General features: G+C 48.3%; 7 protein-coding genes across 7 annotated transcripts; 5 read left to right on the top strand and 2 right to left on the bottom strand.

Moving 5' to 3' along the window:
- Window positions 1–2,248: 2,248 nt before the first annotated feature.
- On the top strand, window positions 2,249–7,180 carry FTJAE_7597 (metal resistance YCF1; the record flags this gene model as incomplete). Its single annotated transcript, XM_037354329.1, has 9 exons — window positions 2,249–2,452; window positions 2,510–3,038; window positions 3,088–3,314; window positions 3,366–3,645; window positions 3,712–3,945; window positions 4,009–4,959; window positions 5,013–6,297; window positions 6,489–6,866; window positions 6,928–7,180. 9 exons carry the CDS (start codon window positions 2,249–2,251, stop codon window positions 7,178–7,180), a joined length of 4,341 nt encoding a protein of 1,446 aa, XP_037205317.1.
- A 914-nt stretch (window positions 7,181–8,094) lies between these two features.
- Window positions 8,095–10,827, top strand: FTJAE_7596 (membrane primary amine oxidase; the record flags this gene model as incomplete). Its single annotated transcript, XM_037354328.1, has 7 exons — window positions 8,095–8,375; window positions 8,473–8,800; window positions 8,854–9,271; window positions 9,323–9,959; window positions 10,008–10,183; window positions 10,239–10,449; window positions 10,503–10,827. The coding sequence occupies 7 exons, from the start codon at window positions 8,095–8,097 to the stop codon at window positions 10,825–10,827; spliced, it is 2,376 nt and encodes a 791-aa protein (XP_037205316.1).
- Window positions 10,828–11,328: 501 nt separating this feature from the next.
- Window positions 11,329–14,311, bottom strand: FTJAE_7595 (uncharacterized protein; the record flags this gene model as incomplete). The annotated part of the gene is made up of 4 exons (XM_037354327.1): window positions 11,329–12,736; window positions 12,782–13,424; window positions 13,476–14,189; window positions 14,248–14,311. 4 exons carry the CDS (start codon window positions 14,309–14,311, stop codon window positions 11,329–11,331), a joined length of 2,829 nt encoding a protein of 942 aa, XP_037205315.1.
- Window positions 14,312–15,031: 720 nt separating this feature from the next.
- FTJAE_7594 (short-chain alcohol dehydrogenase) lies at window positions 15,032–15,940 on the bottom strand (the record flags this gene model as incomplete). The annotated part of the gene is made up of 3 exons (XM_037354326.1): window positions 15,032–15,248; window positions 15,300–15,600; window positions 15,661–15,940. 3 exons carry the CDS (start codon window positions 15,938–15,940, stop codon window positions 15,032–15,034), a joined length of 798 nt encoding a protein of 265 aa, XP_037205314.1.
- Window positions 15,941–16,645: 705 nt separating this feature from the next.
- On the top strand, window positions 16,646–17,745 carry FTJAE_7593 (alcohol dehydrogenase; the record flags this gene model as incomplete). Its single annotated transcript, XM_037354325.1, has 3 exons — window positions 16,646–16,679; window positions 16,741–16,934; window positions 16,972–17,745. The coding sequence occupies 3 exons, from the start codon at window positions 16,646–16,648 to the stop codon at window positions 17,743–17,745; spliced, it is 1,002 nt and encodes a 333-aa protein (XP_037205313.1).
- Window positions 17,746–18,030: 285 nt separating this feature from the next.
- FTJAE_7592 (transcriptional regulatory) lies at window positions 18,031–20,010 on the top strand (the record flags this gene model as incomplete). Its single annotated transcript, XM_037354324.1, has 1 exon — window positions 18,031–20,010. The coding sequence occupies one exon, from the start codon at window positions 18,031–18,033 to the stop codon at window positions 20,008–20,010; it is 1,980 nt and encodes a 659-aa protein (XP_037205312.1).
- An 863-nt stretch (window positions 20,011–20,873) lies between these two features.
- FTJAE_7591 (general amino acid permease) lies at window positions 20,874–22,715 on the top strand (the record flags this gene model as incomplete). Its single annotated transcript, XM_037354323.1, has 4 exons — window positions 20,874–21,062; window positions 21,112–21,455; window positions 21,505–22,067; window positions 22,123–22,715. 4 exons carry the CDS (start codon window positions 20,874–20,876, stop codon window positions 22,713–22,715), a joined length of 1,689 nt encoding a protein of 562 aa, XP_037205311.1.
- Window positions 22,716–22,841: the final 126 nt, after the last annotated feature.

Genomic DNA, 22,841 nt, shown 5'->3' with positions numbered 1-22,841 from the left:
TTTCCAGGGAGACCGCAGCTATGCGGATGGATGTTACAGCAGATATATCCTTGCTACAGACCAACAGCTTTACTACGAGGCAACAATACTCAGGGCATATTCAGGGATATACACAGCAGACCATACCGGATTAGAAGGCTTTCTTTCAGCTCTACAGCGATATGCAGCCTATTTCGCCATGCTGTCTCCTTTTTCCTGCTTCCCAACGGCGAGAGGATAGATGTCTCCGCCTCCTGGCCACTCACAACCCTGTTACACGGACTACGGGTGGCTTGCGCGATGCAGGCATCATTAATCAGGTCTATCAGCTCAAAAGAATGCACTTTCATAACCACGGCCAACGCAGCATATTGACTGCCCACACAGTCTCCCAAGTTCCACCAGTCACACCACAATAATCCCCAATGTTCTTCCTCTGTTTCGTTTCCTCATTTCGTCTAGTGTCTCTACAACCTTGTACGACCTGTTTTCGGGACCCGGAAAGACCGGATGTAGTTGTATGGAGCACAGAATTATCTTCTTCTCTGGGACAGCAGAATCGGACGAAGTCCGGGATTCTTCAGACACTCCATCAACTGAATAGAGTAAACTCTGCCAAGCTAGTGTTGAGAGCACGTCGGCGGCGTAGCTTCAGCCAAGAAGAAATAATGGAACCGCGATGGGCAAATTGAATGATTGGTCACAAAACAAGCTTTGAATCATACAATACCACCCTTGTAACTTACTTGCGTGATTGACACTCATCGAGTGGTGGAGTGACAAATATGGGTTAAACCTATTCTTACAGCAGATGATTCATCAAGATACTTCATGATAGGACTTGACGCCAAGAATCGGCAGTTGCTTACGAGGTGGCTTGCAGCTATAAGCCACGCCTGTTTCAACCCTTGTTGGTGGCGGTCCGTTGGGCCTTTCTGCACAGACTAGTTCGGATCCGCTGCGAGATGGAGGATATTGGCTGGCCTCACGATCAAGCATTCCATATGATCCAGCGGCGACAATTGTGCGCCGGTATGATATGATAGGAGACAGGTCAACCTTGCATAGTGTGAGGTCATGTGGCGTCTGCAGCGCCAGGTACAAGAAAAGCTTTTTCTTTTGAATCTCACTGTAGATTTTACACTGAATTTGGCATTTATATAAGCTTTTGATCTTTTGTTAATAGGGTGTAAACGAACTTAGCACAATAAGCATATAATAAGTATTACTTACTGTAGAAAGCCTAAATCTTCCTTCCAGTATTAAACGCCTGCTAAATGGAACTTCGGTCTTTATCCATGTAGCCGAAGACATGACTCACTGGGTAACATATGCATGTAACGTGTCGATATGGGTTTCAGTGTAACACCACCAGGATCATTATAGAATACGAGTCGTGAAGTGGAACTTGTTATCTAACTAATTCCATGATCTGAGCAGACAGGATACATAGATGTGGGGAATATAAAAAAAAGCAAACAATTCTGACGGCAAACAGCTGAGAAGTGATGCTCTCTCTCAAGCTTAGAATGGAAGGTCAATAAGGAGATTTTTCTCCGGGTAGTGCGAGATCCGTCTTTAGCCTCAGAACAAGATCGTATAATAGTGTTCTCAGAACCAATAGACCCGGCAGTCTAATGTCGTCCTCGGCTGTGGCTGCTACCGTGCTTGCATTAGTCCCCGCCCGTTATGTGCCACCAATCTAACCCAATATATATTAGCACTACCATTTAGGCTTATGATCGTCGTTATGCTTCTCAGTGGAGTCAGCTGAACTTGTGCCCGGGGAGTCTACCCTAAATCGCCGATCTTTAGCACATTCGTTCCGTTTTGTTCCTGATTTGAGTGCTATAGATTCAAATCGATCAGATCATGGCGACTCGGAGCCCAGAAGTAGACTACGTACAAAAATTAACGTTGGGCCGGGCCGTCGGAGGGTTTCTTCTGGCTCATGACCGCCTGCGCCCCGTGCCGAGGCGAGCCGTGCCGTGTTGTCCTACCCTGTATGTCATCCTTGCACTGAGAGACTGACGTGTCTTGGTCACTCATTTCACGACATTGGCCTTGTTTTCTCTTTTGTCCTACCCACATTTCCTCGTTTATTCTTTTTTTTCTTTTTTCCAGTCTGGTCTGCGGCTGTAATGCGACTAACGGTGAAGAATTTTCAGGTCATTTAGTTTTGTAATTAATCACCACTTGGTCTGAGACCCTAATGTGAACATCTCCAAAGCAATGGTAACGATTGAACGTTTGCATTTGGTCACACATCATGGTCTCCTCGTGCGACGACTCGTTCGGTCCGCATGCTGGTGACTGTAGAGGCGGTTTCGACTTTACACTACTTTTTGAAGAGTCCATACTCACTATACCAATAACTGTCTTGGTGCTTCTAGCTGCCCCCTGTCGAGTTGTCTACCTGCTGCACAAGAACAAAGTCAAAGTAGAAAACAGCCGCTGGCTCTACTGTAAAATTGTGAGTTAGTTGACGATTAACATATTTTATAGCGCCTCATGCACTAACAGTCTCAAGTCATTGTGCCTCATTCTCTTAGCTTCGCAAATCAGCTTCCTCATCGCCTGGACTCGCCCTTCTGCAGTTGTCACCAAAGCCTCTCTCCCAACAGCTGCCCTATCCTTCGTCGCATCACTCGGTCTCCTGTGTCTATCCTACGTCGAGCACGTCTATTCGTACCGACCGTCCACAGTGCTTATTCTGTTCCTGCTCTTCTCTGCGCTGTTCGACGCCGCACGAACACGAACACTATGGCTTCAAGGCTACAATCGGCCGGCCGCCATTACCGCACTCATCGCGACCGTGATAAAGATCGCCATGCTCGCTGTCGAGGCAATTGAGAAGCGTCGTTTCTTGCGGTCTCAGTACCGTGCTCTGCCTCCCGAAGTGACTAGTAGCGTCTTATCGCACTGGTTCTTCTCATGGCAGATACCACTGTTTCGCGCTGGTTATTCTAAACACCTGGAGATTGAGGCATTGTTTCCTCTCGAGAAACATTTCAAGTCTCTGTATCTTCAGAAGCTGTTGCAGACTGCTTGGGCCAAAGGTCTGTCATCCTGTAGACCTCGATTGACGGGATTCTGACATTGGTATAGCGTCTCGGAAGGGCAACCATTCCCTAATGTTAACGGTTCTTAGAACCTTGAAGTGGCCTACCCTGTCCATCATCTTTCCGCGTTTATGCTTTATCGGTTTCACCTTTTGCCAGCCGTTCCTCATCTCAGCAACCCTCGCCTGGGCAGAGAATGACAGTGACTCTGATGATATGAACCAAGGATACGGCCTCATAGGCGCATGGTTTCTTGTATTCATGGGTTTAGCAGTACGTGCATCTCTGACACTGCAGGGACTTTACTAACACTCCATGCGACAGGTGACGAGCGGCCAGTATCAACACCTCACCTACCGCGCCATCACCATGGCACGCGGTCAGCTCGTCTCAATACTATTCGACAAGGCCACGGATATCAGCATCACTGCCGCTGACCCCAGCGCAGCCCTGACTCTGATGAGTGCTGACATCGAGAGGATCGACACGGGATGGCGCACCGCCCATGACGTTTGGGCCAACTTGGTCGAGATTGTCATTGCAGTCTACCTCTTAGGACGTCAGCTCGGCATCGCATGTCTCATTCCTGTTGGAGCAGCGATTTGTGAGTGCATGCATCTATTCTTCCATACACGAGAGTGAGAACTGACCTCGTCCTCGAAATGTCTAGTCTCCATCATCGGGTCTGTCATCGCAGTCAGCTTCGTCATGGCTCGTCAAGCCGCATGGTTAGAGGCCATCGAAAAGAGAATATCCGTTACGTCGCAGATGCTAGGCAGTATGAAGGGCGTCAAAATGTGCGGACTGACCGACGTGCTCAGCAATCGCATCCACGAGTTGCGAACCGACGAATTGCGTATTTCTGGCAAGTTCCGCAGGTTGCTAATCTGGAATATGGTCTTGGGTGAGTCTACCTTACTTATCTCACACCGCTTCGACAGGCCATTTGCTCACTAGGCATCTACAGCTTACCTCGCTCCTATCTTTGCCCCGGTCTTGACCTTTGCAACCTACAGTCTCGTCGCCCGGTCACGGGGAGGTGATAGCAACCTGGACATCAACCGCATGTTTACGTCTCTGTCACTCTTCGCACTGCTCAATGAGCCCATTTCCTCTTTTGTCACGGCGTTGTCCTCGTTGATGGGGTCTGTCGGAAGCTTCGCGCGTATACAGGCCTTCCTCAACACAGACATTCGCGTCGATGGTAGAATTATCTCACATGATAACAAGAGCGAAGGGTCATCGACATCCACGTCCTTACGCAGCGACCAGGAGAAAAACTCGGTCTCATCCGAGAAAGAGCCCAACCTTCACACAAACTGTCTTTTTGTGAATTCATTGGGCGACAACTGTGTCGTTGTCAAGACAGGCGCATTTGGCTATGATACTACCCAGAAACCCATTCTAAGCGACATCACTGCCCAAGTGCCATTGGGTAAGCTCACCCTTGTCGTGGGGCCAGTGGGTAGTGGCAAGTCAACTCTCCTCAGAGCATTCCTGGGAGAAGTGACAGTCATGGCTGGATCTATCCAGATGATGAATGCGGAAATCGCCTACTGCGACCAAACTCCCTGGCACATGAACGGCACCGTGCGAGATAGTATCATCGCCTTCTCACATGTCGACGAACGTTGGTACCAAAATGTCCTCCAGGCTTGCTCTCTGACGGAAGATCTGGCCCAACTCCCCAAGGGCGATCTTAGTAAGATTGGGAGCAAGGGAATTGTCCTCAGTGGAGGTCAGAGCCAACGAGTCAGTCTAGCTAGAGCTGTCTACGCACAAAAGAAGGTTATCATCTTGGATGATGTCTTTAGTGGATTGGATATGCACACTGAATATGCTGTCTTCCATAATCTACTCGGGACTCATGGTCTCCTGCGACAGTCAAACACAACCGTCATCATGGCGACTTCACGCGGTATGTTCAATGCCAGATGGCCTTCACTGGAACCCATACTAACAGCTCCGTAGCAAATCGTCTTTCTTATGCAGACCACATCATCAGCCTCGATGGTAGTGGAATCGGCTGTGTAGAGGGAAGCTTTGACAAGCTGACCAACACTGACAACTACGTGTCCCGCTCGGCCGTAGCGTCTGCGGACTGGACATATAGCCAAATAACTGCTTCCCCTACATCGACCGAACCGTCGCCCGATGCGTTGGTGGATTCAGAGATAGTCCTTTCGGATGAAGCCAAAGAAGACGCTGGTCGTCGCACTGGGGACATGGCGATATACCTCTACTACATCCGCGCCATCGGCTGGATTCCGAGCATGATCTTCATCTTTGCCATCTGCGCCTTCATTGTGTGCCAGTCCTTCCCCACCATCTGGCTCAACTGGTGGGCAGCCGCCAACGCCAAAGACCCTTTTGCACGCTTGGGCTATTACCTAGGTATTTACGCAATGCTGGGCGGACTCGCAATTATCTTCCTCGTTCTTAGCACCTGGCAGATGATCGTCACCATGGTACCGCTATCGGGCAACAGCTTTCACCAGAGCCTGCTCAAGACGGTGCTCAACGCGCCCATGTCCTTCTTCGCTGCTACAGACGCTGGAGTCACTATCAACCGCTTCAGCCAGGATCTGCAGCTCGTTGATATGGACCTACCTCTGTCAGCGCTCAACACATTTGCCACATTTGTTCTGTGTATCGCTGAGATGGTTCTCATCTCAGTTGGTTCATACTACACCGCCATCGCGTTTCCCTTTCTGTTCGTTGCCTTATGGGTGGTTCAGCATGCATATCTCCGGACATCCCGTCAGCTCAGGTTCATGGATCTCGAGGCAAAAAGCCCACTTTACGCTCTCTTCACAGAATCTGTCGCTGGACTAGCGACGCTGCGTGCGTTTGGTTGGCGTGATGCCCTCGAGAAGAAGCATCATGACCTCCTGGACCAGTCTCAGAGGCCATTCTATCTTCTCTACGCGGCGCAGCGATGGCTGACTCTTGTCCTCGACCTGTTTGTCACAGTCATCGCTGTACTGGTCGTGGTCCTTGTTACACAGTTGAGAGGTGTGCTGCCAACTGGGTTGATCGGCGTGGCGCTTGTCAACATCATCCAGTTTAGTCAGCACTTGAAACTGCTGATGACATTCTGGACAACCTTGGAGACGCATATTGGCGCCATATCTAGGATCAAGTCGTTCACATCTGATACTGCGTCTGAGCACGAGCCGCAGGAAAAGGAACAGCCGCCGTCAATATGGCCATCAAAGGGCCAGATTGTTTTCGAAGATGTTTCTGCCGGATATACGTACGTTCACTTCAATCATTTACTCACAAAGTTGCTGACCAGTCTTCTTGTAGGCCGTCTGAAAATGTCTTGAAAGGTATATCTTTATCAATCGAGGCAGGTCAGAAGATTGGTATTTGCGGACGTACGGGAAGGTAACATGCTCTCACTACTCACAACGTATGCTTAAGCTTACCTAAATACACTCGCAGCGGTAAAAGTTCCATGGTCTCTTGTCTTTTCCGTATGGTGGACCTTCATAGTGGTAAGATCCTCGTAGACGGGCTCGACATCAGCACACTTCCCCGCCAAGAAGTTCGCTCTCGACTAGTCGGCGTGCCTCAAGATGCATTTCTCATCGAAGGAAGTAGTGTGAGACTGAACGCGGACCCTGCTCAAGGACTCTCAGATGCCGCCATTGAAGACGCCATGAGAGCCGTTGAACTGTGGGATATAATAGCTGAGAAAGGCGGACTTGATGCGCCTATTGAAGCGCTGCACCTATCTCATGGCCAGAAACAGCTATTCTGCATTGCACGCGCTATCCTTCGCCCTTCGCCTATCGTAGTTCTCGATGAAGCTACCAGCAGGTAAGCCCATGAACCGCCTATTTTCTTCCGTCTTCAAATCAAGGACTGACATTATGACTAGTGTTGACTCGCGTGTCGATGAGCTCGTGCAGCGTGTTGTACGTGAGCGCTTCGAGAATCGCACTGTGATTGCGATTGTCCATAAGATCCAGTCAGCCCTTGAAGACTTTGACATGGTAGCTGTGCTTGATAAAGGTGAACTGCTAGAGTTTGGGCCGCCGCGACAGCTTCTGGCCAAAGGCACTGAAGCCTCTGCATTTGCTGCTCTTTATGAGAGCATGGGTACCGGAGACAAGGAAGCATCACAGGAGTAAAATAAAATCAGAGTCAGTTAGACATGTATCAAACTTGACACGACTTAAGGATCCTAAGGTTGAGCATCATTTTCCTCCCCACTATAATTCTGTGCACTACATGAGTTCCAACTCGCAAAATCCAACTTAGGACCACTAGCTAGTCCGCCAACGAGATGTTGTTTTGCAAGGTAAAAGATGAGTAAATGGGCCTCACGCGACCGGCCTCCATCATGCCCTCCATCCTGCGCAGAGAGACACCAACCACGGGCTTACAACAAGGCCCGAGAGAATCATGATACAGGTACAGGCACAACAAAAGCCTCCTATGTCATGATCTCTCGCTTGCCACGCTACCCACAGTCGTGTAGCCTCACTTTTAAATTTTCAGCCTGCAGTCTCGTATTACAAGGATACTTCCTTGCCTGAGTATCATGATCAACATGTACATATTCATCGGTGTGGATATCTCGCTTCTCAGCTGCAGCCACAATGCAACTACTAAACCATGCAACTGTGCCAGGGTTCATCTGCCGTACCATCTTTTTATTGGGACCGGGTGCGACCGGTAGTCAGATCCATCGAGATCGACATACCGGCGCTTAACACAAACAAACTCAGGCTACTAGACTATTGCGAGTCCGGGAGTTGGATTCGAACCCTGCTGTGTGACGAGAAAGAGGCCTGCTGCATGCATTAGTGAGTTTGGGTGGCTGGCTGAACTGATGCCAGGTCCCATATGCCCGCGGTTTTGTTTTATGCCGCGCCGAGCTGTGCCGTACTTCCCGTGCCTGCATAATTGTACCTGGAACTTTCGACCAATTTTCAGCTCGCTCACAGGCCTATAACGGTAGCGCTTCTACTTGTGTTGGGTAGCTCAACAGCACCATCACTTGCACCACCTTTGGTACTGAGAAGGGCGCCTGAAAACAGAAATGCGCTACCCTACGAGCTTGATTCTATGTTTGGTTGCGTTCCTCGATGGGATATCCGCCTATCCTGGTCCTCCTGGTCCAGCAACAAGGCCACATTCCCTAAAGCGGCTTTCAGAGTACAAGTCGTCGACTGAAGAATGCGACTCCGGCAAAGATGTAACCATCAAGGCACCGGTAAAGAATATTTTTCAGAGCCTTACAGATGAAGAATATGCCCATGTGACAGCGTATCTCCATGACCAGAAGGAGCTCAACCTGACAGCGGTAGTCAACTCCACCTCGTAAGTATTCCCAGTTCTCTTACTTCACTCTCACCTTTCCCCGACACTTACTATCAGCTGCATATGGGCCGCAAAAAATGAGCTAACTTATAGCCAGTTGGGATAATGTCATCGTGTCTCTTGACCTGTTACAGCCGAACAAGACAGATGCATTGGCTTACCTTGACGGCCATGGTCCTGCTCCAGTCCGCTATGCGAGAGCAACTCTCCAGTTCAACTCAGAGGTGCAGCCCTACATTCAAGAGTACATGGTCGGGCCACTCCCGATGCAGCAGGGCGTGGCGCATCACGAGGAACTCAACTACATGTTTACAACTGGCCGAGGCCGAATTAACGTGTACAACGCTGATACTGAAGAAATCGCCGCTTTCAACCTCAAGATTGGTGCTGGGATAAAGGATATCACAGAGGAACTTCTCAATGGCGTGAGTATATCCTTCTATGACACCAAGAAGCCATTTACTGAATGTTTCAACAGACCGCAACTGGTGCCAAGACGGATAACCTGCTGATCGCAGGCAGTGATCCGCTAATTCACCGCAACGATAGGGTCTACCAGTGGAACGAGTTCTACTCTGCTCATACTGGTGAATTCTACTCTGAGACAGTTTTACCCACCAGTCTGCAGTTCAAGGTCGACCTCACCGGCCGAGATCCATCGAAGTGGAAGGTGGTAGGCTGGTACTATGATGGCAGCTTCTGGCCGACCACTGCCGCTTTTCGTAAGGGCATCAAGACCTTGAAACGAAAGCCAGGTCCAGTCGTCGATGGATCGTGGACTTCTACTGATCAACAAGGCGACAAATTTCCACGTGATCACTTATTTCCCCCTGTTTCTGTCCAGCCAGATGGCCCTCGGTTCAGAGTGGATAGAGAGCAGAACTATGTTGAATGGAGTAAGTGCTTGGGAAACCGTTACCATAGATGTGGCTAACAAGATTTCATAGTGGACTTTAGCTTCTTCCTCTCAAATCACAAAGAAACGGGTCTGCAGCTACACGATGTCCGGTTCAAGGGTGAACGGATCATCTACGAATTCGGCCTACAAGAGGCACTTGCTCATTATGCCTCACAAGATCCCTTGCATGCCTCATCAGCTTATCTTGACTCCTCATACGGCATAGGAACCAGCCAATGGAACCTGGTCGATGGGTTTGACTGTCCATCGCATGCTACCTATCTCAACACAACGTTCTACATCAGTGAGACTACACATGTACATCCCAATAGTTTGTGCTTATTCGAGTACGATACTGGGTATCCTATCCAACGTCATCTGACCATGGACCATGTCTCTGCTACCAAGAACATTGTCTTTACCGTACGCAGCGTTTCAACGGTGGGCAACTATGACTATCTCTTTGAGTACACTTTCCATTACGATGGATCTATCGCCGTCACTGTTCGGGCTTCGGGCTATATCCAGGGAGCCTTTTGGTCCGGGGACGGTGATTATGGATTTCATATTCATGATAATCTGTCTGGATCTATGCATGACCATGTCATCAACTTCAAGCTGGACCTGGACATCAAGGGTAGAAAGAACAGTTTGATGAAGACAGAGTTTGTACCACATACTCAAGTGTAAGATACTCCCCAGCGTTTGTACTTCACCCCACTGACTTTGGCTAGCTACCCATGGTCTGATGGCCAGCCTATCAACACCATGAAGATCAACCACTCGTACATTGCTAGCGAGGATGACGGCAAGATTAACTGGGCACCAAATGGAGCTACTTCGTATTCAGTTGTTAATAAGGACAAGTTAAATGACTTTGGGGAGGCGCCTGGTTACTCCATAACCCCAAGTATGATACCCTCCCCATGGACATGCACCCACATGATGGCTAACTGGGTCTACAGATAGTGGTAGCACTGCGCATCTGACCGTCAAGTCATCTTCGGCCCTAGGCCAAGCCGCCAACTGGGCCAACCATAATCTCTACGCCCTTCAGCACCACGACACTGAACCAAAGAGCGCATATGCCTTTAACAGCCACGACTTGCATCACCCAGCTGTTGATTTCAACAAGTTCTTCAACGGAGAAAGCTTGGATCAGGAAGACATCGTGCTGTAAGTATCTGCTGCGGTGGTATGACATCATTCAGAGCTGATTGTTTTTACAGATATTTTAATCTCGGCATGCATCACCTCCCCAACACAGCCGACCTACCCAATACAGTGACTACGAAAGCTGCTTCTTCCATGATGATCTCTCCGCAGAATTACTTTGCCGGTGACCTATCACGACGGACTGTACATCAAGTTCGAATGTCATTTGACAAGAACTCCAATGTCACCGAGGTCAAGAGGTTCGGTGTGAAGCAGCCTACCTGCGCGATTGATATGAACAGTGTGGCACCAGATCTGAGCAAGTTTGTCGGGGAGATCGAGATTCCCAAGTTTCCTTGGAATCCGAGCGGTAGTCTTCAGACCAACCCTGGTGGTTAAGTTAAAAGATTAGAGAGTGGGCAATCATGAGATAATGTATTAGTTAATAAACTTAATTAATACTATGTGACTCCTGCTATCTTTCAATCGCTTGATGTTTGCTATAAAATAGAGGGGAGGAATTCCAGGGTAGAAATAATATAAATATAGTCTACAGTTAAGAGGGGCCTATATTTTAAAATTCTTATGATAAGTTTTTTATAGTTATTTTATAAATATAACTCTTAAAATGTAATAAATTCCAAAATAGAAAATAATATATATATAAGGCGCCTAATATAAGCTATTAGCTATAGGGTTTTTTAACTTAAAATAACACTCTTATTAAAGTCAATCCGGGCAGTATACCGGCTACCTAACACGATTGCCTAAGATACACTAAGACAATAAGTAATACAGATTATAGAAGTTGTTATTAAACCAGCTATAAGGAACAGTAAGGAATACGAGATTTTAGTGCTATTGTTTCCCCCCTATTATAAAAGAAAATGATAATTACAATTATAAAATATCAGTTTGGACTTCCAGGCTTGGAATGGCTCGATTCCTTGACATAATGCATTTTAGCCATGACTCTAAATGAGCAATGACACAAGTAGCTCCAGGCTCGTCAACAGAGGTTGGATCCTCAAAAACACTCCTTATATCCTCTGCTAAGTGGCGTAATTTGTTTGCCACACGCTGCATCTCTTCCAAAACATCCGTCGCCTCCTGACCATGATATTTGATGCTGGCCAATATATTGAAAAATACTGCTAGCGCTGCGTTATACTCTGTCGTACTGTATACTTCCCCAAAGCAGGCTATGCGGAAAAAGTGCGATATGGCGCTCGATCCTGGTGGGATAAGGTAAGAATTGACCAACGAAGTCAGTGATACAGATGCGCGTTGCTCTGGGGGAGATACAGCGAATTTGCCCTGATGCCCTTGGCTAGAGAACGGCGGTTCTTGGATGATTTCTTGCAACATGGCATAGGCGTATTCTGCCCCGAAATTAGTTCTCAGGCGCAAGTCTTGTTCTATAAAGTGACATAGAAGCCGCTTCCAAACCAATTTCCTGATAGCCTCTGGTTTAACAACATTCATCGATGTCGCGAGCTGAATAAGCACAACAAACCCCTCAATCGGCTGCGACAGAACTGCCTTAAGATAGAATTTGTTTCCCAGGCATGCGAAGAAGGCGACCTGTTGGGGCGGAACCACATTGTCCACTGCTGATGGAAGACTAGTGACGAGCTCTGGGCTGGCGCTTTGGGGTACGTGGATCCCTGGGAGTCGACAGAGTTCGTCTCTGCACCACTTGAGACTCTTTGAGCGTGCTAGACTGGGGACATTTTCGATTTCGGCGCAGACAGTAGCGAGGAAGACAGACAAGACAGTACTATCGTGGAAACGGTGTCTGAAGACCTTTGCGAGTGTCTGCCTCCACAACCTGCGATTCTGCTTGTCTTGGAGCGATACAAGTGGCAGTGCTGCGGCGATCTGATGGCTGATTTGAAGAGAGTTGGCTTGCTTGTTCATCCTCAGGAGGAGGAATGCGCAGCCATCGCAGCATGTAAGTGGGAGGATGATGGCAACCTCTGGACAGTTTCCCAGCGCCAAGGGGCACTTCAACTGCAGCATTTGGTTGGGCAATGGAAAGTTTGAAGTTAAATTGTCCTCTGGGCTCGTTCGCAGTAGCAATGTTTGGATCGAATTCGGCTCACGGCATATTGGACAAGTAGCGTATGCCCTTGACCGTGCACCTTTTTCATGCTTCCGGGTACCCGCGAAGCCAGAGAGAAAGAGTGCCTTATCGACATCTTGTTTGTCAAACTTGTTTAGTTGAACAGATGTCGGCAGCTTCTCATTGTTCATCCTAGTCTTTATTCCACTAGCGGGGTACCAAAACGTGTCAGCTGGGGCAAGACTTGGATCATTTGGCAAAGGGTCGTCTAGTATCCCTATGGCTCACTGGACCTCTCGCAAGCCTTTGGTGACACGCCTAAAAGCCGCCTGTTCCATCTCCACCTTGGCCTTGAAGTTGGCCCAATTCTTTTTGTGCTGAAGTCGAAGTGACGCGCGATCAAAGTTCAACTGGCTTGTACCATGTATTTGCATGGATCTGGACCGACGAGGAGATGCGATAGATGTCAAACAAGACCAAATATCTTTCTGGCGAGTGTTTGGTGCTTTCAGCTCTTGCTCAGCTGCCATAATTAAGGATGTCATGACTATTATCCCTCGTGAGTCGACGTCGTCTCTCTCTATGGTCAAACTGTCTCTTCTCGTTGTTCTGCGAAGGCTCTCAATCCACAGCTTCACCAAGAACCCTTCTCCTCTCGTTCTGGCAACTAACATTATCGCATCGAGGGCTGAATTGTTCGATACTAGTTGAAGTTTATCCTGGTCCGACATGGAGTCGTTGTAGATAAACTTCATATCGAACACCTTGCCGTAAGGCAGGGCCACTTCATCTTTGGAGAGTTGAATTGGCTTGGGAACTCGAACCCTGAGTAGCCTATCGTAAGAAGTTTGGGGAAAGTCTGCCCATTTTGTTCCACTGAACCACTTGAAGTAAGACCCCTCGGGAAGCAAACTAGCGAAACATCCTTTGGCTTAAATGATGAATAGCTCGTCAGTCCATACGTCGTGGAAAAGAACCGCACAATGTGGCGATGTTGCACAGATAGACATGCCAATTGAGAGTTTGCTGCGAGAAGGAGGGCGAGACCTGTTTCCGAAGACAATTATGACGCTTGGAGTACCATGTATTCCTGCTTCGGTAATGTTACTGGTAAAAACATCGGCATGCTCCTCTTCAATAACACCATCTGTCAAGAAGAACCAGATCTTTGACTGTTCAAGGCATCTCTGAGCAAGATAACTTTCGAAAATGCTCGATGGATTTGATCCAACGCCATGTTGGAGGTTCCCAATCAGATGTGCAGGTACCGGGTCATGAGCTTGGCGATCCCAAGGTAGGATGTAACACTGGTTTGCCGGCTCCTTAGGTTCAAGCTTCGAGGTTATATACGAGATCGTGTTCTTTTCTGCCTGGAAGATTATCTCGCTCGTGCTAGAGACTTCCATGACAAACAAAAGTGGAAGCATCTGAAGCTGCTCTGATATTTGGGCGGAAGCAGGTCGCAGTAATCTGTCGTCCGATCTTCTTGCTAGGACATGTCCTGCTATGGGAGAACCTTGTGAGTGACTATATGAGGATGCACAGGGAGTCTTTGAAGCACCTTCGGGCTGGTCCATCGGATCTGGACGATGCGAAGCGGTTACATTGAAGCTTACAGCCGGATGTGCACGCTCTTTCCCAGTTTGGTAGCACTCAACAATCTGTCCCAAATTCGTGTCATAGCCATCGGGAAATTCTAGAGATGTTAGGTTGTCCTTTGGAGGTCCAGGATGTACTGGGAGGCTGGTGCCTACCGTCAACTTGGCTTTGCTGCAGAGACTGTGAAGAAAGATCGTTGCGATTATCAGGGAGAAGCATGGCGATGTTCCTTTGATAACGACAATGAATTGACCTCTACGGGCGTATTGAAATCTTTGGTGCTCAGTAGCTGAGTATCTAGTAATTTCGATCTATTCGCTTTTCGAAAAGGGGGAAGGGTGATGTTTACGGTTTGCAGGAAGCTTTGCCGGCTTTATTCGGGCCAGTTTTCCAACCAAGTTTCAGCTTGAGACAATCATTACATACAGAACCTCATTTCACAATGTCGTCACAGTGAATGGAGACGTACTGTAGCTGGGAAGGGCTTTCAAGGCATTGTGTTGGCTTACTTTGCCTGATAGTTTAAGATACATTCCTGGGATCCTTAATCTAGTTCAATTCCTGATGAGGGCACTCGTCAAATGATCATAGATGAGAATCAGATGGAATGTTATAGGTCCACATATTGTTTCACGGCTCCGCACGGGAGTAGTCGCGAGATCTGCGAAATTGAAAATCCGCCCTTGCATGTGCCACACCTGAACTGTCTAATTCAGCGTGTTTCAAGAAGGAACACGAGTCTAACAACGCTTCTGATTGGCAAAGGCCGTGAAGGCTTGTGGAAATCATAGCCCATTACCTTGACTTTTTTGATATTTTGTAACCAAGAGGAAGATTTGCCCCTTGAGGAAAAGCTTCACTGAATGCCTCATGCAATGTATGATTTAAGCTCAGTATCTAGTAGCGGCCTTGGCTCCACCTATAGGTGTAAATGGAACTCTACCAACCCTGGACGCCTTGCTTTGACACAACCTTGCCAACCTCCTTATCCCTTAGCCCCTCCAAGACATCTCGGACAATCGCAGCTCCGATAGCAGGATCAATTGCCCCTTGTGTTTTGTTCTGCTCTTGGCCAACACCGAGGCCGGTTGCCAGGTATCCAGGGCTGATGGCCCATACTTTGACTCCATCCTGCCCAAGAAGCCGGAACCACTCCCTGATTTTCAAGTTAGCTCTAGTCGTTCGTGCTGGTCTGGTTATGAAATACCTCATCATCATGTTCATTGCAGTCTTGCTGCTTCGATATGCGGGCAAATGGAAGTTATTCAAGGCTTTAGGCCAGCCTTTGCTGGGCGACTTATTGACGGGAAAATCGGGATTCTCGGATCCGGTAAGAGAGGATGTACCGCTGGCGATGAACATGAGGCGGGGGTCGCTGGATTCAAGAAGCAATGGGGCCAAGGTCCAAGTCAAGATATGGGTTCCGGTGACGTTGACATCATAGGTCTTATTCCACATTTCTCTAGCTGACATCTTACCAGCAGTTAGCTGCTGATCCAGTTGGGCACCTATAGTTCACGAATAACTTAGAAATGTAAAAAATAATTTTTAAAATAGAGTAGACTTACCTGCATTGTTGATAAGGGCATCAAGCTTCCCGTACTTGGCCTTGATATATTCAAATACAGAGGTAATTGAGACATCATCTTCAATATCAAGTTGAATTGCATGAAGATCGCTGGAAGGAAACTGTTCCTTGAGGTTCTTGACGGCATGCTCCGCCTTTTGAAGGGATCTACCTCCGACCAAGACCTCATACCCTTTGTCAGAGCCGCAAATAGCTTTAGCAATTTGAAAACCAAGGCCAGTGTTGGCACCCGTCACAAGTACGAGCTTCCGTCGGTCCATTTTGCTAGACTTCTTTGTGCTGCAGAACTGGGCTCGAGAGTAAAGATGATATGAAAAGAACAAGAACGAAGACAGATTGAGAGTCTAGTGGTATTTATCTTTAAACTTCTTGCGGTCCTGTTCTAGATATTTATAGATAGCAATATGGAAAATGCTCTGAAAAAGCAGTGTTGACCTCTTTGTTATTATTAGGAACATTTATTAATATCGGCCGGGATCCTTTCCCCACAATTTCTCGGCCATTAACTCCGATCGCGATGCCCGGCCGTAAGTGTTGTCTCGGCCGACAATCTCCGGTGCGGTTAGGTCCGATCGGTGAAACTCAATCCCAATTAAACTATAGAGCACTTTAGACTAGAGCTTCTGTAACGCGCGCTCTGTTGTCGCGTCTTGTTACGTCCGCTCGAACAACCCTTACATTGTCAAGGTTATGTCCTTTATAGTGAGTCATTAAGTTTCTACCAAGCCTGTGTCTTTGTGGGCGTCTGACTGCGTTCCATAGGCTCTCTTGTACATGTAACCCTTATATGCCAACTTGAGTTATCTTGAATGGCTAGTGCGGGCTTTCTACCGATCTAGCAAGTCAACTAGGATCAAACAAGCTGGTTTTCAAGTACCAGTACTCCGTACCTGTAATGATATCCAGATCACCCCACTGTACAAGAACTGGCTCTAAATCCTACTGATGACGGAGCGGGTTGGAAAATGAAGAAGACTCGGCAAACACATCAGCCCGCCGGTACTTGAGAAAGTCCGCCTCGGACGAGGTGAAAGGGGCGTGCGAGGCTTGGGCCTCCTAGCAAAGGCTTACAAGGTTGAGGACTCCCAGTGCCTCGTCCGTGTCGACTATTCAGCCATAAACCTCTGCGATTACAACTTCTTCTACATAGGACTCAATCCCTTCATCACCGGTTTCGAAATGTCCGGCACTGTTGAGAAAACAGGCCCCGACGCACGATTCCATGTCGGAGATGCCGTCTTTGGCATCTCCCCCGTCGTCATCCCAATGCCATTCACACGGAACTCACCAGGAGTTGGTTGTCGCGAGGTCTGAACTACTCTACAAGATCCCAGCTGGCGTATCGTCAAAGGACGCCAGTTTCATCTGCATGCCCGCACATACAGGGGCAGATGCCTTGTTCAATGTCATTGGCTTGGGGCTTACAGCCGCTGGTATCGCTGGCATTGACCCTGCCGGCAAGGGGATTCTCATCTGGGGCGGTGCGAGCAGTGTTGGAATGATGGCTATTCAGTTGGCTAAGGCTGCTGGGCTCCAGTATATCTTTGTAACAGCTTCAGCCAAGAACCATGACATCCTGCGAGAGTTTGGCGCCAGCCACTGCTTCGACTACGCGAGCCGCTCCGTGGTTGAAGATATTCAACAGTCTCAAAAGACACTCGGCATTCATTTAACCTTGGCCTTCGATACTGTCGGCAAAGGAGTCATGAGTCCTGCGGAAGATGGAAGTTCCAGCACTCCTGCGCTCACAAAGAGTGCATTGGGCGCTTCTGAGGGTCTTCTCTTGGCTTGCACGCTCCCGGTTCACCAAGACCCTGCTTTCGGTATGTGCACGTCTTATCGGCCAAGCGACAGTATGAACGCGATGGGTGCACCTCAGGATCCGGACTCAGCTATCCGTATACGCACCATTATGGAGTACCTGCTGGCTGTCAAGGATGGGTTCTTAAGACTGCCTGTTGTGACAGTTGTGAACAGCGCTGAGGCTGGTATCGAGGGAATTCGACGTGTTGTCGGAGGTGAGATGAGCTTGGAAAAGCTAACACTGAAGCATCCACTGGAATAGTTACCGCAGTCATAACATGTTGGGGCTAGACTAAGAGTTATAGTCTGTATCATTTTACTTAGTTCAGCGTTACTGCTTTTACCTTAACTCTCTGAATTCATACTGTACTATAGGGTCGTCGCCATCAAGTAGAAACGCATGGCGGACTCGAGTCATCTGGTTGAGCACTAAACCTACTAAGGATTAGCGCCCCAGGTAGCATCCGTTAACCTAAAGACCCCTCATAAAAGTCTCTGCTCTATCTGTTTATCATCGTCATGAGTTGAACTTATCCTATAATAAACCATGAGGCCCGCTTCCAGATTGAGAAAGCACAGAGAGCGGCTGGCTTGTTCAGCATGTCGGCAAAGGAAGCTCAAGTGTGACCGTGAAAGTCCCTGTGGCAGCTGTATCCGAAGGAGAGATGTTGCATCCTGCTCCTACGAAGTGTCCGTCGATGACCGCCTCCGCCACACACAGGCCCAAGCACGGCTTGAACATCTGGAGCACCTCGTGGGATTGCTCGCGGAACAGCGTTCAGCTCCCACTATTGGAGTTCAGAATGGGACTCCGGCTGCTGAGTTGTCACACGATTCGGACACTGCGGAACAAACAATCGCATCTTCGTCTTCTTGCTCCGACCAGGTTGCAAGCGGTGCAACACACTGGTCAGCTATGCTGGATGATATACAAGCTCTCAGGTCCACGCTCGATCCTCTTGAGGGCAATGACATAGGTGAAGGAGACATAAGTGCTCCTCCAACAAACGCTGGAATGGGAATGGACATCTTGTTCGGCGCTGGCCTTTCACAAAACGTCAGTGTCGAACAAGTACTCAATACCTATCTCCCATCGCGAAGGAGCACCGACCGCCTAGTATCCGCATATTTCCGTGCTCGATTATACGTCACGCCGTATATACATTCCGTGCAATTTCAGAGACAGTACGAGGCTTTCTGGAGCGATCCTAGTGCAGCCTCACCACTTTGGATATCGATCCTCTTTTCAATGCTGTTCATCTCTGCCAATATATCCCGAACGGGCAAGGAAAATGAGATACCAGGGCATGGATTTACAATTGCTGCTGCACAGTGTCTCGCTCTGGGCGAGTATTTCCGCCCCAAGACCTTCTGCTTTGAGGCACTCCTGCTTTATCTTCATTCACGTTTTATAACCTGTCTGGAAATATCTCCAGATATGGGAGCTCTTCTTAGCGTGCTTGCCCACATTGCCACGGTTTCGGGCTATCACAGAGAGAGTAGCGTTCTGAATCCCTTCATGGCAGAGATGCGACGCAGGGCATGGAGTTCGTTCATGCAGCTTGACCTTTTGGTGTCATTTCATTTGGGTGTTCCGTCGAGAATCACATTAGCAATCTCAGACACACGGGCTCCAAGCAATCTTCTTGACTCCGATTTCGATGAACACAGCGCTCAGCTGCCCTCCTCACGACCGGATTCTGAGTTGACTGGTGTGACATTTTCCATTCTCAAGCACAAATTCATGACAATATTCGATAAGATTCTCCAAAATGCGCTAGTAAATTCTTCACACGAGGCAACAGACGCTCGCATTGACCCTTTAGATACCGAGCTCAAAGACTTATACGGAAGCCTGCCGGAGGTATATCGACCTCGGCCAATCGAGAATTGTATCATCGATCATCCTCAACTCATTGTTGCTCGCCTTTGTATCTCTTCTATATACTACAAAAGCCTATGTGTTCTTCATCGTCCGCATGTAACCAGACATCGAGACAAGAGCATTCGAGAAAGCTACTCAGCATCATCCGCTCTGGTAACTGACCTCCTACAAGTCTATGAGGAGTGCAAGCCAGGAGGCCAGCTGCATACCGAGGAGTGGTTCATGAAGAGTATCACTTGGCATGACTTCTTACTCGGTGTAACCACATTGTGTCTTGTGGCGCACGCAACAATTCACACCTCGGAGGGATTTCATATTGACCAACTGGGTGTACAGCGTCTGTTGGAAAGAGTCAGGATAATGATTCAAACTGAAAAATCGGAAGATGGAGCAAGGGCTCGGTCCAGAGTTTTATCGATAGCGGAAGCTACAGCTTCTCGGTTAAAGGCGCAACAAAGCAGTGGAGGCATGGAAATAAGAGCCGATCCAGCCATCAGCTCTATACAGGCGTCATCAAGTGGAACAGAGGCAAGGAGTTGGAACCTGGGGGAGGCCCAGGTACAGCACGAAACTAACTGGGACTATCTCAACGAGCTGTTCGATACCCCTCACCATGAGATATTTACCACATCGGAAGTATAAGATCCAGGAAATGTAGTCTGGCACAGGTATACAAATGAACTTGCTGAATATGCCTGTTTCATTTAGAGCCGCTACATACGCCTCCTTGCTGATGCATTGAAAGAGATTACTACTGCCGTCTTGAAAGGGTATTGGAAAACATGGGCTTCTATCTATACGGTAGAGGAACGTCAAAAGTCAATACGTTATCAATGCTGAATGCCTTGTAACCTTTTAGTAACCTCTGCCTTCCCAGTAAGTTGGTGTTTATCTTCTACATAACTTAGATAAGGAAAGGTCCCAGAGCATGAAATGCGGGCTATGTAAACGGCAATGCGCTAGGGACAAGAGTAACACTTTAGTCTCGATAATCATCAAGCGGTAGGAGCCCAAAGCGCAGACGCTAAAACGCGGGGAAGTGCACACAGTCGCTCCAGATTTCCATCTTGAGACGTGGTTCTGATTACCCCATGTACGATAGCTTATCTGGCCCTTTTGTGGCTGATATACATTTGCAAGGAGATTGGTCAATGACACAACCAGGGTAAACGTTAAAACCTAGCTATCGCTTTAGCGTTGGCAGCCAAGTCTAGACGCTTGGTAGTCGGGAACTCGGGGGTCGATTTGGTACAAGTCGCCTGAACATTCTGTAATGGGGATAGGTTGTTTGACTTCGATGCTGAAGATAAGCGGATTTACGATAGTGAACCTGAAGTTCCGAACTCGACTGCGAGGGTCACTTATGCAACCCATTTTCGAGTAGTGAGTTGAAATGGACATATATATCCCTTGATATCCGCGTCATCTTCGTTTCCTTAGCTCTGTGTCAACACTCGAGTGACACCCAAAACTCTTGTCCCTACGTGACCTCACTTCATTTTATAATGGATGCCAACAAGACTGAACTGGGCATCGCACCCGTAGAAAGCCACCGTCCTGGCTCCCTCCTTGACACCGATCACAAACCGGTAGTCAATGAGCTGGTTCAGAAGTACGGACAGACCCAGCGTGGTCTCAAGCCCCGACACGTACAGCTCATGGCCATCGGTGGCTCAATTGGAACAGCACTATGGGTAAGCCAATCATCTAACTCTACCCATGACCGAAGCTGATGAGAACCAGGTCGGTATCGGAGGCTATCTAAGTCAAGCTGGACCGCTCTCTCTTATTCTGGGATACACATCCTGGGGTATTTGCTTCATCTGGCCGACGTACCTGTGTGTTGCGGAGATGATGGCATATCTCCCAGTTCGTGGCTCCATTTTTGAACTTGCATCTCGCTTCGTTGAGCCAGCTGTTGGTTTCAGTCTAGGCTGGACTTATTTCTTTGGGACATGCATGCTTGTTTGTGTTGAATATAGTGCTGTTGCCGCTGTGGCGGAGTACTGGGATAGTACGACTAATCCTGCGGTGTGGATAGCCGTGTCAATGGTTATCTGTATTTTCCTCAATGTCGTGGCTGTCAAGTAAGTACCTTAGCGCCCATTGTTACAGCAGTAACTAACAGTATCACAGATGGTATGGAGAAGCTGAGTTTATTCTCGCCATAACAAAGGTGTTATTGCTCATTCTCCTTGTCCTCATCACCATCATAACGATGGCCGGTGGAAACCCCAAAGGTGATGCCTATGGGTTTCGCAACTGGAAGGACGGAGCCATGCATGAATACTACGCCAAAGGTCCAACTGGTAGATTTCTCGGCTGGTGGTCTGTCGTTATCTATGCGGCATTTACTATCGCTGGACCTGATATGATCGCCCTTGCGGCCGGTGAGATCCAGAACCCTCGCCGCACTATTCCCCGAGTCGCGCGTATGATATTCTACCGTCTTGTCGGGTTTTATATCATCGGAGCACTATGTGTTGGCATCATATGCTCGTCAAGAGATAAGAGGCTCGTCAGCGCAATTGCAGATGGTTCTTCTGGCGCTGCTGCTAGCCCGTGGGTAATTGGCATTCAGAATCTTGGGATCGGATTTTTGCCTCACTTTATCAACGCCCTTATCCTCGTGTCGGGGCTTTCTTGTGGCAATGCTTATCTTTTCGCTGCGAGTCGAACGCTCTATGGCCTTGCTAGAGGTAAGCCTAATCCACTACTTATCGAAGTTGATTACAGTACTGATAAGGATTTTAGATCATCAAGCTCCCAAGATTTTGATGAAATGTACCAAGACTGGAGTCCCGATCTACTCTACCGCGGCCGTCTCCTTGATCTCTTGCGTTACCTTTCTTGTGGCATCTAACTCTGCTATCGAGGTCTTCTTCTGGTTCGTTGACCTGACCACCACTGCTTTCATCGCTTCGTATTGCTTCATGCTACTCGCATACATTGGATTCTACCGTGCCCGCAAAGCACAGGGTCTCACTGATGAGTCACTCTCTTATGTCGCGCCTTATACACCATACACCCCCATCGCGGCACTCGCTCTGGGATGTACGGCGATCTTTTTTGTGGGCTTTGATGTATTCAGCCCATTCAGTGTGCGAGGTTTTGTCACATCTTACTTTGCCGTTGCATTCACTGCGGTTATGTATTTAGTCGGCAAGATCAAGTATTGGAGAGAAGGCAAGGGTATTGTCAACCCGAAGGACGCAGATTTGATCACTGGTAAGGCCGAGATTGATGAGGAATGCAGGCACTGGGAAGAAGGCGGCATTGAGGAGGTTGAGAAAGCTAGACTGGCTGAGATGACCTGGGCCAGGCGAGCCTGGGAGAGAATGTGGTAGTCCTGAAGTAGACATCGCTGATGCGACTTGCCTCGTATTTACCTTGACTGCCTGATTACTTCTTATGAGTGAAGACTCCAATTTAACACTTTTACGCTTTTTCTATGGGTATTGACGGCGAAATAC

Source organism: Fusarium tjaetaba, assembly GCF_013396195.1.
Source record: "Fusarium tjaetaba strain NRRL 66243 chromosome Unknown NRRL66243_c0000154, whole genome shotgun sequence".
Taxonomy (NCBI): domain Eukaryota; kingdom Fungi; phylum Ascomycota; class Sordariomycetes; order Hypocreales; family Nectriaceae; genus Fusarium; species Fusarium tjaetaba.
The sequence above is the reverse complement of the archived record's forward strand: the minus strand, read 5'-3'. Positions and strand labels throughout refer to the sequence as shown.